The sequence below is a fragment of the Erythranthe guttata genome, chromosome 9 (genome assembly GCF_056151865.1).
Source record: "Erythranthe guttata isolate IM_541 chromosome 9, IM_541, whole genome shotgun sequence".
NCBI lineage: Eukaryota > Viridiplantae > Streptophyta > Magnoliopsida > Lamiales > Phrymaceae > Erythranthe > Erythranthe guttata.
In genome coordinates this window covers 15,496,865-15,512,147 of record NC_142541.1, presented here as the reverse complement: position 1 = coordinate 15,512,147, position 15,283 = coordinate 15,496,865, and the positions used below count along the sequence as shown (strand labels likewise).

The following is a 15,283-nucleotide window of genomic DNA, read 5'->3' as shown; positions in this document are numbered from 1 at the left end:
CAAAAATGCACCCCACTCGCATATATGGAGATTGGAGTGTAGGGACTAATTTTCATACATGGGTCTTTGCTAATATTTTTAAGGGCGAATGGCAAAAAGGCCCATCACATGGGACTTAAATGCATTTTGGTCAAAATAAAAACAGTCTCTCAATTAAGCGCATCCCCATGTCTTTAGTCTAAAATACCCTCAATTCCACCCATTGTGCTCTAACTTCCTTAATATTACACATTGACCCCGGATTTTAACAAATATATCACATTAACCCCCAAAACTTTTTTTTGAAAAAAAAAAATTGGGGGTTAATGTGATATATTTGTTTAAATCCGGGGTCAATGTGTAATATTAAGGAAGTCATAGCATAATGGGTGGAATTGATAAGAATTAGGGTTAAAATTTGAGTCAAAACTGAAATTAGGGTTAAAATTGATTAATTAATGAAACTAGTACTTAGCCCCGTGCTACGCACGGGCCGAACAATTAAAAATTATTCTTCAAATTTAAAATGATTTTGGATAATGTAACACATCTATGATATTCAATTGCATATACTTCACTAAAAATAAGTTTTTGTCGAACATATTCAATGTTTTAAGTTCAAAAAATAATTTCTCTTAAATTGTTCTTAAAAAAAATAAATATCTAAGAATTTGTCTTAAATTAGTTAAGTAAAAATTTATAAATAGTGGAAGTATGTGCAATTGAATGGTTCATCAAAAAAATCAAATCATAAAAAACTAACTAAGATAATTGACAAATTCATTGTTTTAATTTAAAATCAATTTCTCTTAAATCATTCCTCCAATAGAGAAACTTGGACACACCAATCATTTATTTATGTAAATAATAAAGTCTAAAAAATATTTTTATTGGTCTTTTAAAATCATAGAGAAGAAAATTATAATTTCAATCATTAATCAATCAGAAGTATCATTATAAACTTAAAATAAAAATCATAAAAATAGGCCATTCGTTCAGAATATGTAGAAAAATATTGCTGTAAAAATATTTTATGTGTCATTTTAAATCTAAGTGCTATGAACAACTAAGATATTATATACACATCTTCTCAAAAAAAAAAAAAAAAAAGATATTATAAACACATACTTCACTAAAAAATAAGTTTATGTCGGACATATCCAATGTCTTGAGTAAAAAAAAAAAAAAAAATCTTAAGTTGTTTATCTAAAAAATGTTAAATTGAAGACATTGCTCATTTAAATGTATAAATCCTTGTCTTAAAATAGTTAATGAAAAATTAGTATCTAATTAGGTGAGGGCATCCATAGACCAATATACAAAGATATATGAAAGACTTGTTACAAAATGTGTTACAAACTTACAATCACAAAATACATAATTTCGAAAACTACCAATTTCTTTATACGTAATAAAATTATCATACTCGCAGTCATAAAACAAATTATACTATATATTTGTATATCATGCACGTCCATACATTTCTTCTCAAAGTTTCATCATCTTCAATAATTGGGTTTGGACTCCATTATCTGACAAATCGTAGGTATCAAAATCTCCAACTACCTTTTTCAACGATTTACTTCAAGGAGTCGCATCATTATAACATGAAATAAAATCCTAAAGAAAATAGTAAAATAAATGTCAAGTATATAAAGTGATTTTCATAAAACAGATGTTATAATATTGAGAACATGTGCATTGGAAATATACAATAAATGAATTTTCCTCATAAAAATCGGCATAAAAAGAAGGGGTAGAAAATATAGATGAAGCATAACTTCAACGTTGAATCATTGAGCTCATTTACTAAAAGATTCAATAAATATTTAGTACTTCTTGATATTAATGAAATCCCCAACAATTACGAACAACCTTCTCATCTATTAAGACCAAAGAGATGATGTAGACTTCGTTTAAACCACTGAAACAAACGGCATACCCATGATGCTCAATCGATTCGCTCAAGGGACAATATAACTAATATTTGTAAGATTTGGAGCCATGATAAATGAAAATAAATGATTGTGTGTTAGAAACGAAACCACTTAAGTAGTAGAATATGATAAGGCTTTCGAAAAAGACTACCCACTAAATTGATAATGGTTTTCTTGCTAAAAAACCACTCACTATTAGAGAAACATTTACACATGAATTGACTGAATAAGATAATGCAATCACATAATCGACGTGATTAATTTAAAAATCATAAATCAAAATCCAAATTGAATCAATTTTAATGCGAGAGAATTTATGAAAATAAAGCTACATTTTTTAGGCAAACATACCTGAAGGCTGGATCACAATGCTGGTAAAAAATTCTTCAATATCTGCAAACAAAATCCATCACATTAAGAAATTAACAAATACAAAAAAGTGCGGACTTGCGTAATGAAGAAACAAAAAATTATCGACAGGCATTAGGAAAATCGAATAAAGGAAACAAAAAAAGAGAAACATATTAACTTTCATATTTGTGAATTGATTTAATATTAAACTTATGATGTATAAGTTGATGAAAAAAGACAACTAATGAGCACCATAAAGTTAAACTTTATAGAATACTTTTCCTTGTTTATGAAATGGAAGATTTATTCTGCAATACCTTAATTTTTCCACCGGCGACGGCCATGAATTCTACCACTACAGGATTTTCAATGTATTTCACCTCTCGCAAGTCTTTAAAACCCAGTTGAAATCAAGGGCTCAGATAATTTCCAAACAAATGCTGCAAATATCTTATATCGATGACATTCGAATCCCTGCAACTTGTATCGCTTCTCTGTAAGAAAAAAATGGACTCTTAGTAATCCTTAAAGCACTCTCAGAAGACGAACAAAATTACAGCGATAAGATAAATGTAGCTTGATCACAAATAGAAAGGTATTAAAATAATTCAAAAGAACGTTAGCTATTTCAAATCCAAAAGTTCTTTAATTGTATAAAATAACTTGAGATTAATTTGTACATGAATCTGTAGAATCAATCGTAAATCACAGAATAAGTCAAAAAGGGAACCCAGAAAGAATACCTATTCGTCAATAATATCGATTTTGGAAAGTTTGCAAGCAGAATTTTTGCGATCCAAAAAAGGTTCATGGCGATCTTGGGCACCTGCAATTCTGTTGTTGTGCAATCGATAAAGCATCTGCAGTAGGAAATTACAGATGGTGTAAAGAAAAACATGAGGATTGATATTTGAGATATAAGTTGAATCTCTAGGTTTTAATTTTTCTTTTCCTTTTTTGTACTTTAGCTACTTGGTAATTTATATTTGAGTTTAATCGATTTCATTAAAGAAGAAATACATGGGAGGTGGACGAATGAGGATTACATGGGAAGTGGAGGATTACGTGGGAAGTTATTTTTTATCGGAAAACTCGAAAATTGCTTCAAAAGAGGGTTACGCCAAGACAAATCGTCAATTCCTGATTAATCTTTGAATTAATAAATACACCAAGATTATTAGAACGTGGAAGAAATAGATACGGAAAAAATGTGCACAATGAACAAAGTGAAAACATATATATATATATATATATATATATATATATATATATATGTTAGAATCCGAGAGGATTCTAATTTTGGTTTTTCAACACGTGTGAAAAACGCTATCTAAAGCTAGGGAAGTTTCCTTAATGCTTTAAACTCTTATTTTGTCATTAATTTATTTAATTATATAAGTCATATGTTAGCAAGGAATTTCTTGGACAAAGACTTTCCTTACTACATAATTTTGTTTCCTCACGTAAGATTCTCACTAACCTAATGGGCTCCAATTTTGTAGGGCTCTTCTATTCAGGAATATAATTACAGGAGTATCAACGTTTTGTTGTTCACGCCTTTTTGGAGAGAAAATTATATTTTTCTGCTCTTTTGATTGCTGCTCTAGGAACGTCTATTTTATCGAGAGAAGTTTTTCACAAAAAATATTTTTCCTCTCGTTTTGATTGTTCCATCGTGATACGTGATTTTCATAGAAAATATATCGGCTTCAAGGCTTTGTGGTGAAGACATCAAGATTCAAGGAGTATCACAAGTTTGCTTCTTCTATATAAAAAGAAGATCGGTTCTTCGGGAGAGGGGCTTAAACGGATCTCGGGAGGAGATCGATCCGCCGACTGAGGGATTCAGCGTTGAAGGGAGTTCAACCGTGCGGAGCAAGGGACGTGCTGCAAATTGAAGATTTATAATTCAGCGTAGTATACAAGAACGGCGTCAACAAAGAGGGAGTCTTTGTATTTTGATTAAGTCCTATTATTGTATTCGTAAAACTAAAAATTAGTAAATTTTATTTGCAGGTCCCAGTGGATGTAGGGTACAGTTGTATCCGAACCACATTAAATTTGTGTCTCGTTTATTTCTGTTTTTACAAACTGTTTCACGAACTGTTGCAACACTTCACGCAACAGTAACGAAAAACTGAATCTGACACAAATAATTTATATCTGCACGAAATAAATTCTAACAATTGGCATCAAGAGCCTGTCACTAGATACACTTAGTGAGATTTTGGGATTTAATTTTTTAATTTGTTTTGTGCAGATATGTTTCATCGTGAAGGAGCGTCTACAGTACGACCACCTCTCTTGGATGGATCAAATTACTCTTACTGGAAATCGAAGATGAAGATGTTCATCAAGTCCGTTGATGAACGAGCGTGGCGTGCTATCGTGACTGGTTGGACCCCGCCCATGGCTAAAGGAACGGATGGTATGCAAACGGTAAAACCAGAAGAAGCATGGACTAATGAAGAGATATTACTTGCCAATTACAACTCAAGGGCGATAAACTCAATTTTTAGTGGCGTTGGTGACAATCAGTTCAAACTGATAGCATCGTGTGAATCAGCAAAAAGGGCATGGGAGATCCTACAAGTGACGTATGAAGGCACATCAACTGTTAAAACATCTAAGCTGCAGATGTTAGCCACGAGATTTGAGAGTCTTCATATGGAGGAGGACGAGACGATTGCTGATTTCCACGCTAAGTTGTGTGATATTTCAAATGAATCGTATGCATTAGGTGAACAATACTCGGAAACAAAGTTGGTAAGAAAGGCACTACGTTCATTACCAGAAAGATTCGCTTACAGAGTTGCAGCAATCGAAGAAGTGAGAGATATCAATACGCTAAAGCTAGATGAACTCATGGGTAAACTACAAACCCAAGAAATGAATTTTAGAGCAAATATTCGAGAAAAGAAAAAGGTGAAGAATGTGGCATTCCAAGCTGAAGCTTCCCATGGCATCTCACAAGGCCAAACATTTCATGAGTGTGACATTGATGTTGAAGAATCCTTAGCAATTATGTCAAATAACCTCGAAAGCCTGCGTCAAAAAATTGAAAATAGAGAAAATTCCTCTCAATCAGGTAAGTCTGTTAACCCTAACAACTTTAAAAAGTTTTCTAATAATGGTTATTTTGGTGATGCAAAGTCTAGGAGAAAGCAATGTCGAGAGTGTGGGGGTTTTGGACATATTCAGGCCGAGTGTGCGAACACTTTGAAGAAAAACAAGATGTCACTCACCACTGTTTGGAGTGATAAAGAGGACAGTGATGAGGATGAGAACAGCAAAGGAGATCAAACCACTAAATTTATGGCATTCAGTGGTACTACTTCGATGAGCAGAACCGAGGGACGAACTGTTGCAACAGTCTGTCCGACAGATTTCAGGTATGATGAATTATCTTTAAATAAGGACAATAGTCTGACTTCATCATTTAATTTTGCAGGTGAATCTGAGAGCAGTAGTGATGATGAAGAGCCAACCCTCGAAGAGGTGAAAGATGTATATGAAAAAATGTACCGGAAGTGGCTTGAAGTATCTGAGGTAAATAAGCGCCTTGAAAATGATAAGCATGTTCTCATAGAGGAAAATAAAGTGTTAAAGGTAAGAATTTCTACTCTTGAACAAAATGTTATTTCTTCTAGTAGAGAAATAGATAGCTTGCAGGCTAAATTTGCTCAAACCCAAGATGTTATTTCTAAGTTTAATACTGGTAGAGTAACTTTGAATGAAATTTTGAACAAAAATCAGCCGAACTACTGTCGTATAGGTATAGGGGGTAATCAGCTATCTAATGATGCATTGAAACAGAAAGAAGATCCAAAAAGAAAAATCAATTTTGTTAAACAATCCACTGTTTCACAAACTGTTGCGACAGTTGCATCAACTCAGTCATCTCAAAGAAAACGTTTTGTCCCTACCTGTCATTTTTGTCATGCTCCTGGTCATATACGACCTAGGTGTTTTAAGTACTTGAAATTAGTTAAAAGAATAATGGCCCGCTCACCACTTTCCGCTAAAATTGATCACACTTCTGTGTCGTCTCAAAAACCCAAGAAAAAGGTTGATTTAGTGAATAAAACTCAACAAAAAATCTGGGTAAAGAAGTCTGATCTTAATTGTTTATCTGCCATTACTTCTTTAAACTCATGTGATGATAGTACTAACTGTTCCAACAGTTCTGGTGACAAAGCTAGTTTTGGGAATAAAAAACTTGGTAATCTGAATTGTGATAATTTGAATGCGAAAAATAAGTTTATGAATCCAATTCAGCATTCGAGAACTAAGCTTACTGATATCTGTCATTGTTTCATAAGGGGCTTGGTCGAAAAGGGGGTTGTCTCAATTGATTATGCTGCAACGGAGAATGAATTAACTGATGCTTTTGCAAAAACCCTTGATGCACAGAGATTTGATTCCTTGCGAAAATCGCTGGGAATTTATGTTGTTTAATCTGATGCAGTTGCATGAACTGTTGCAACAGTTTGTGTGTCCAGACTTGCAACTTTTAGTGGTAGGACACTTCATATGTTTTGCATCTCATATAGGATCTGCATTAAGCATACTGCATATTGAGACAAATGTGAATTTGATACAACGTGTATTTCTAAATTTTGTGGGGTAGAACTTCACCAATTCCCAAAATGATTACTTAAAAGGCTCCAACTTATTTATTTCTCTGAATAGTCTTGTCATGGTTGGATGTTTTTATAGGGAAAAGCTGCCTCTTTTAATGAGTGAAAGCTACTCTTGAACTACTGTTACTAATATGTATATCTACAACCATTTGGTCAGTGAATAGTTCGAAGCCTTTTTGAGTCGAGTCAGTAAATCACGTGGCCGAAAGCTCGCTACAAGGCTCAATTAGAAAGCCCAGGGGACTACACATTGCACGGCCAATATAAATTATATATATGGTCAGTGAATAGTTCGAAGCCTAGTTGAGTCGAGCCAGTAAACCACTTGACCGAACACTTACTACAAAGCTCAATTAGAAAGCCCAGGGGACTACACATTGCACGACCAGCATAATCTCGTTCCTTTTTAATTGCTCTGTTTTTCATGGGAAAAAGCTACCATTAGACGTGTGTGTACGCTACCTAATAAGAGCATCTTTGTGTTTGACTTGGGATTATTAAGTTTGTTGGTTGCATTGGCAGTCGGATTTTTGGGGATTGCGCTTATCGTGAATGTGAAGATAAATCCCATATATTTTGTTTGTCCATGCAGTATCCTATTCACATATGTCTCTTCACTCATGTCTATTTCTCATGTTTACTTTTTGTACTGCATTAGGCATTATTTAATAAAAAAAAAAAAAAAAAAAAAAAAAAAAAAAAAGAGAGAGAGAGAGAGAGAGAGACGGGATTTTTGTTTATGTGCCGGTTAAATTTTATTTTTTGTTGCAACCGGATCGATTGGGCTTACTCCTCACATTTCCACGTTTCTTATGAAGTTTGGCAAAGTCTGTAGTCTTTGCTATTTAATGTTGGATTTGATATCACCATCCTTTGATTTATGCATTGCAATTATCGTGTGGTATTGAGTTTGTGAGTTTGTGATTTTCTGTGCACGTTATGTATAGTGATTCTTCTCACTTAGTTCCAAGATTCTCTCTTCGTTTTGATCTTTTTGTTAAGTGTTTGAACAGCTTGCTTGACTCATCAAGATCGTTAGTCCATGTTGAGTTATCTTTGCATGGTGATTGCCCAGAAAGGGGGAGAAAAGAACAGTAACGATGGCATGAACACAGGGGGAGTTCCACAACTGTTGCGACAGTGCATCAGACAGTTGCTGGAACAGTGCAGGGGGAGTTCAGACAACTGTTGAAACAGTGCATGAGACAGTTGCTGGGCAGAAATATAGGACAACTAATAAGCATTGTGCAGAGAAGTTGTTTCTGCTACTGCATATCCTTTTATCTCGTGCTTATCTGAACGAATTATCTGCTTTTATTATGGAACTATGGTTTATTTACGGTTTACACTATATGCTGAACTGTTTGATAAACTGTTGCAACAGTTTATATGTGCAGATGTTATTCTGAATTTGCTAACCCTTGTTCATGCAGTTATCATATATTTAGGGGGAGTAAATGTTCTGACCAATCAATGCCAAAGGGGGAGAGTGTTAGAATCTCGTGGGATTCTAAGTCCACAACACCAAGTGAAATTCTATGGAGATGTTTATTGTCATTAATTGGTTTAGGTCTTCACAAGAATATAAAAGGAGGAGCTATAATGCCGACGTTATTTGTTGAGTCTCTTATCACGTGGATGATTTACCACGTCGCGTTCCACCGATCTCCAAGCCTACCAAGCCAAGTAAGCAAAGGGGAAGAATGAATGCATTTGCAAGAGGAGCTGCCTAAGGATCATTCACAGGGGGAGATACACATGCAGGGGGAGTTAACTTTGTTGTGAACCACCTGCCGAAGCCACTACTGCTGGAACAGTTGCTGAAACTGTGGCACTTACTATTGCAGCAGTTGATGTCACTCTCGTTGCTGAAAGAGATGATGATGAGCTGTTCCTTTAATACTGAGGATGATCCTGAGTTTTATTGCTTACGTCTATCATCTAATTGTTTTATTTTCAGGTATTTGACGAAGGGGGAGGACTTGATTATAATAAATAGATGACAAAGGGGGAGATTGTTAGAATCCGAGAGGATTCTAATTTTGGTTTTTCAACACGTGTGAAAAACGCTATCTAAAGCTAGGGAAGTTTCCTTAATGCTTTAAACTCTTATTTTGTCATTAATTTATTTAATTATATAAGTCATATGTTAGCAAGGAATTTCTTGGACAAAGACTTTCCTTACTACATAATTTTGTTTCCTCACGTAAGATTCTCACTAACCTAATGGGCTCCAATTTTGTAGGGCTCTTCTATTCAGGAATATAATTACAGGAGTATCAACGTTTTGTTGTTCACGCCTTTTTGGAGAGAAAATTATATTTTTCTGCTCTTTTGATTGCTGCTCTAGGAACGTCTATTTTATCGAGAGAAGTTTTTCACAAAAAATATTTTTCCTCTCGTTTTGATTGTTCCATCGTGATACGTGATTTTCATAGAAAATATATCGGCTTCAAGGCTTTGTGGTGAAGACATCAAGATTCAAGGAGTATCACAAGTTTGCTTCTTCTATATAAAAAGAAGATCGGTTCTTCGGGAGAGGGGCTTAAACGGATCTCGGGAGGAGATCGATCCGCCGACTGAGGGATTCAGCGTTGAAGGGAGTTCAACCGTGCGGAGCAAGGGACGTGCTGCAAATTGAAGATTTATAATTCAGCGTAGTATACAAGAACGGCGTCAACAAAGAGGGAGTCTTTGTATTTTGATTAAGTCCTATTATTGTATTCGTAAAACTAAAAATTAGTAAATTTTATTTGCAGGTCCCAGTGGATGTAGGGTACAGTTGTATCCGAACCACATTAAATTTGTGTCTCGTTTATTTCTGTTTTTACAAACTGTTTCACGAACTGTTGCAACACTTCACGCAACAGTAACGAAAAACTGAATCTGACACAAATAATTTATATCTGCACATTAGACTGCCATTGCAATAAACAAAATAGAGCAATTAGCACCTTGATAGCTGTCCAAATTTGGTATATAAAGAACAATCCTCCCTAATCTGCACATTAATTGCATGGAAAATGAATCAATGAAATAGCAATTGAAATCTTATCGAGGTAAGAAGCATGAAAACAGAGACTACTAAAAAATGAGACCGTATCATAGAAAGCAACAACTGGAAAAATATATATTGCTACCGTTTAATTTAATTTATTGATTTTCAGGGATCAGATACAAATTTCCAAAATAAAATTGTAAAGCGACGGCGATTTTGCCAATGGAAGTATCTGCCGACAACACTTCCCCCTGTAATTCTACCCAAAAATTTCACAAATTTTGCCTTGTGCAGAAAAACTCACAAAATCAGACAATTGATTACAAAAAAATCTGGAGATTACAAACTTACCTCCTTTTGATTCTTCAAGTTCTTTGAAATCTTTCATCTTCATCTGAACCCAAACCACAACACACCGATGAAGAAAAAAACCACAAACAAAGGGCTACGAAAATTGTGCCAAAACTGCAATAGAGCGAAGATTTCTTCTAAATGAAATAACAAAGACAACATTTCTAATCTTTTGATAATTTCAGGCGAGAGATAAGAACTGATAAAAGGATCGTGTAGAATGAATAAAAGGAAAAATAATAAATTAAAGAAAAAGTTGATCGTGTAGTTTATGCGTACAAAATTGAAGTCAAGTGGGCAGTTTTTTCTTCTCCCACGATTTACAGAAAGTGGGAAAATGTGGAAAACGGCTAGAGAGAAAAACAAAACATAAATATATTTTCCAAAACAAAAAGGACAAAAATACCCTTAGATCAACAAATATTTTACAAAAATGGATTTAGGGTTTCGGGGAAAACCTTTCTTTTATATATAAAGATTGGGCTAAAGTGGGGTGTAAATCATGAAATTGGAGTTGAATTGGGTTTCAATGAATTGGGGGTAATTTTGGTATATATAAAAGAATTTTCCTTATTTGCAAATAAGTTTGAATGGGCTGGATTTATTTGAAAGACAAAAAAATTGGATGTCCCTCTTTTAATTAAGTACCCTTGTCATGGGCCTATTTGCCATTACCCCTATTTTTAAAAGAGGGTTTTCTTTTGGCAATTCGAGATTACACAGCGGTGGTAAGTGCTAATATATACTTCATTTCAGTTGAAATAAAATAATATCAAAGTATTGTTTATTCTATTTTTTATCCGTATTTAATTTTTTGTTTTTTTTAAATCTATTTAGGGCACTTGTTTATTAATACTTTAGTTTTTCACAATTTTGGGTTATGTAAGTTATAAATTAATTTTGGGACAATATAAATATTTGTAGTTAATGAAATATCTAGAATAAAACAAAAGAAATATCAAGACTAATGGACGTTAGAAGTTTGATTACTTGTAAAATAAATGTGATACCAATTGTCCCACCTACAGCTGTGGAACTTTCACTTTTTTTTCTTTCTTTTTTTGAGTAAGAGTGGAACTTTCACTTTATGCTAAAGCAAAAGCAGAAAATGGAATATAATTGACAAACTATTAGCTACATCTCCACTCAATCTTATTACCAATCACATAGTGCAATCTGAGACACAAGTAGTGTTAGCTAGCGAGCGATAATGGCGGATGCTATCGTTTCCGTTGTGTTGGAGCGCATTGCAGCTCTCGTGGAAGAGAAGATCCGAGACGAAGTAAATTTGGTGAGAGGAGTTAAGAAGGAGGTTCTCAAACTTTCCATTGATCTGAACACAGTCAGAAACGTGTTGGATGATGCGGAGAAGAAGGGTTATAAGGAAAAGAGCATCAAAGATTGGCTGACGAGGCTCGAAAACACGACATACGAAATGGATGACGTGTTGGACGAATGGAACTACTCCATTCTCAAGTTTCAGATCGAACAATCGTCTGATGATGTTGCTGCTGCTGATGCTGATGTTGTTCCTCCTAATAAGTGCACGGTACGCTTTTGCATCCCTTGCTCGTGTTTATGTTTCAAGAAAGTTTCTGCACGTCGTGGAATTGCCTTGAAGATAAAACAAGTGAAACAACGGCTTGATCTGATTTTGGCGGAGAAAGATCGGTTTCATTTTGATGAGATCACGTCACAACCATCTGATCGTGAATCTTGGCGAGGTCAAACTACTTCTATCATCGACAAAGAGGAAGTTTATGGCCGAGACTTAGAGAGAGAAGCTCTGGTAAGCAAACTTGTGGGTGAAGGTGGTAGTAGCGAAGAAGGGTTAATAGGAGGCATCCGCGTTGTATCTGTAGTGGGTGTGGGTGGCCTTGGGAAGACAACTCTTGCTCAACTAGCTTATAATGATAGTCGAGTTGAGAATTATTTTGAGTTAAGAATTTGGATATCTGTTTCCGATCCCTTTAACGAGGTTGAGATTGCGAAAGGGATTGTGGCAAGTGTGGAAAAGTTGGATGAACCCCCAAAGACCAACCAATTGGAAATGCTACTGCAACGTCTAAAAGAGTCTATTTCAGGGAAAAAGTTTCTTCTTGTTATGGATGATGTTTGGACACAAGACGATACCAAGTGGAAACCCCTGAAAAACACTCTCAAAAGTGGTGGAACGGGTAGCAAAGTTTTGGTGACAACTAGAAACGAAAAGGTTGCAATAATGATGATGGGAGAGTCTATTAAGAATGATCGGATGATCCATCGTTTAGGAGTTCTAAATGATGGAGATTGTTGGTCATTGTTACGTCGGATTGCCCTTTGTGGTAAGAACAAGGATGAATGTGAAGAATTTGAGAACACGGGTAAGGAGATAGCCAACAAGTGCAAGGGATTGCCACTTGCAATAAAGACTTTGGCAAGTGTTTTGCGTTTCAAGAATACATTGGAAGAGTGGGAGAGCGTGTTGAATAGTGAAATATGGAAGTTGGAGGAAGTAGAAGACGAGCTCTTCCGTCATTTGCTTCTGAGTTACAACGAGTTGTCCCCAACATTGAAGCGTTGCTTCTCGTATTGTGCCGTCTTTCCTAAAGATACCAGAATTGATGTGGATGAGCTAATAACAAAATGGATGGCAATGGGTTACCTAGGATCTAATACTGATGACTGGAAAGTTAGAGGGAGAGGGTACTTTGATAATTTAGCAATGCGTTCTCTGTTTCAAGACTTTGAGAAAGATGGCGATAAAAAGATAGAATCGTTTATGATGCATGACATTGTACATGATTTCGCTGAATTCCTGAGGAATAATGTGGGATCAAGAATGAAGAACACAACTTGCAAAGACTGCAGCCCTTTGTTAGTTTCACGAGTCGAAAAATATCGTAGCTTATTTCAGTGCAAAGAAGTTCCTGATCCACATGTTTGTGATTGCATGACAAGTGTGAGGTTGCTTGATTTAAGTTGGTGTGACTTGCAAGCCATTCCGAATGAAATAGAAAAATTGATTCACTTGAGGTGGTTGAACTTGAGTGTTAATAACATTGTTGGTGATGATCTGAAGTCCATTTGTAAGTTGTATAACTTGCAATTTCTTTGGGTTGAGCGGTGCAGTCTAGAAGCAATTCCGGTGGAGATTGGGAATTTGAGTCAGTTGATACACTTGGATTTGAGCTCAAATAGACAAGTGAGAGAGTTGCCGGAGAGCCTATGCAATTTGAGTAAATTAGAAAGTTTGGATGTAAATTGGTGTCATCGTCTGTGTGGACTTCCACAAGGGATCCACAAGATGAAGAAGCTCAAACATTTGTATAATGAAGGTACTCCTTCTCTGAAGCAATATCCACAAGGAATATCCCAATTAACGAGTCTAGTCACATTGAATAAAGTCGTTCCTTGTGATGGGAATAAGGTGGGGTGGTTGAAGAATTTTAACCGACTTAGCGGTAAAGTGGAGTTGTCAATTGAAACAAGCAGTTGTGGTTATTCAGTGGAGGATGCTCGTGAGGCGGAGTTGGGGAAAAAGATGCACATTCAAGAACTGATAATATATTTCTCTGGATCAACAACAGCAATGGATGGCCGTGGCAAACAAGTGAAAGATACTTCTTCATCATTGTCGTCAACATCGGTTTGGAATGAAGTACTAGATGCTCTTCACCCACATCCAAACCTCCAACAACTGAGTATCAGGGGCTATACATGCTCCCGACTTCCGGGATGGATCACGTCCCCCCTCAACCAACTCACATCTATTGAGCTCCACTCGTGTGAATGTCTTTCGTTGCTTCCGCCGCTGGGTAAACTACCGCTACTGGAGACTCTTGAGATTTATAATTTACCTAAATTGGAATATGTTGGACGGGAATTCCTGGGAATAGCAACAACAACATATTCATCGATGGGTACTATTGCTGGTGGCTTCCCCAAGTTGAAGAAACTGACATTTAGAGGATGTAATAACTGGAAGAAGTGGGAAGACATTACGGTGGAAGAAGAAGATAATGTTGCTATCTCAATAATGCCTTGCCTGACGGAGTTGGAGATCCGTTTCTGCAGCAGATTGACGGAGCTGCCGCAACGCCTCATGCGAAAGGTTTCATCATCATTGAAGGTGTTGAGTATTTATGGTTCCAAACTGGTAGTAGATGCTCTGAAACCATATCCAAACCTCCGAGAGCTGATTATTAAGGAGTATGAAGGCTCTCAACTTCCACGATGGATCACGTCCCCCCTCAACCAACTCACATCTATTGAGCTGGACAATTGTAAATTCCTTGTGTCGCTGCCGCCGCTGGGTAAACTACCGCTACTGAAGACTCTTTCGATTGAAGGTTTATATGAATTGGAATATGTTGGACGGGAATTCCTGGGAATAGCAACAACAACAACAACATCTTCGTGTTCGTCGGGTACTAATATTATTATTGATGGTGGCTTTCCCAAGTTAAAGCATCTGACATTTTGGTGCTGTACAAAGTGGAACAAGTGGGAGGACATTACTGCTGAAGAAGAAGAATATTCAATAATGCCTTGCCTGACGAAGTTGGACATCGTTTTGTGCGAAGGATTGACGGAGCTGCCACAACGCCTCCTGCGAAAAGTGTTGTTGTCATTGGAGGTGTTGAATATTGCTGGTTCAACACAGCTGGAACAAGTCTACGGGGACAAGGAGGGTCAACCCTGGAAATCCATTTCCCGCCACAATCCACACCTTCTCCTCAACCTTCGAGATTATTAATCAGTTTTTTGCTATTCATCTTTCATTAATTCAATTAATATCATTGCCATTAATTAATTCCTTGTTTTTTTCATATGTATCATCAATAGAGTTGGATAATGAATTATAAAAACAACACTCTACTATTTCAGCCTAATCCTAACCCTAATATATATTACTAAATTAACCTACATATACATTACTTACGAAGAGAATCTCCGACGTGGAATCTCACGGTTGATGCCAACCCTCGTCGCCGCCAACCTTGAACTCCTCCGCCGCGGTGGCTGCTGGAGAAGAAGTTGTG

The 15,283-nt window shown here is 36.1% G+C and overlaps 1 protein-coding gene and 2 long non-coding RNA genes across 3 annotated transcripts; 1 reads left to right on the top strand and 2 right to left on the bottom strand.

The window, feature by feature from the left end:
• Window positions 1–1,304: 1,304 nt before the first annotated feature.
• LOC148768212 (uncharacterized) lies at window positions 1,305–3,440 on the bottom strand. Its single transcript, XR_016033501.1, has 4 exons — window positions 3,011–3,440; window positions 2,585–2,761; window positions 2,268–2,309; window positions 1,305–1,599 (listed from the first exon to the last, which is right to left on the bottom strand). It is a non-coding gene; the product is annotated as an uncharacterized LOC148768212 (long non-coding RNA).
• A 6,424-nt stretch (window positions 3,441–9,864) lies between these two features.
• LOC148768211 (uncharacterized) lies at window positions 9,865–10,587 on the bottom strand. Its single transcript, XR_016033500.1, has 2 exons — window positions 10,260–10,587; window positions 9,865–10,193 (listed from the first exon to the last, which is right to left on the bottom strand). It is a non-coding gene; the product is annotated as an uncharacterized LOC148768211 (long non-coding RNA).
• Window positions 10,588–11,321: 734 nt separating this feature from the next.
• Window positions 11,322–15,127, top strand: LOC105975466 (putative disease resistance protein RGA1). The gene has a single exon (XM_088823100.1). The coding sequence runs from the start codon at window positions 11,470–11,472 to the stop codon at window positions 14,995–14,997; it is 3,528 nt and encodes a 1,175-aa protein (XP_088679226.1). The 5' UTR covers window positions 11,322–11,469; the 3' UTR covers window positions 14,998–15,127.
• Window positions 15,128–15,283: the final 156 nt, after the last annotated feature.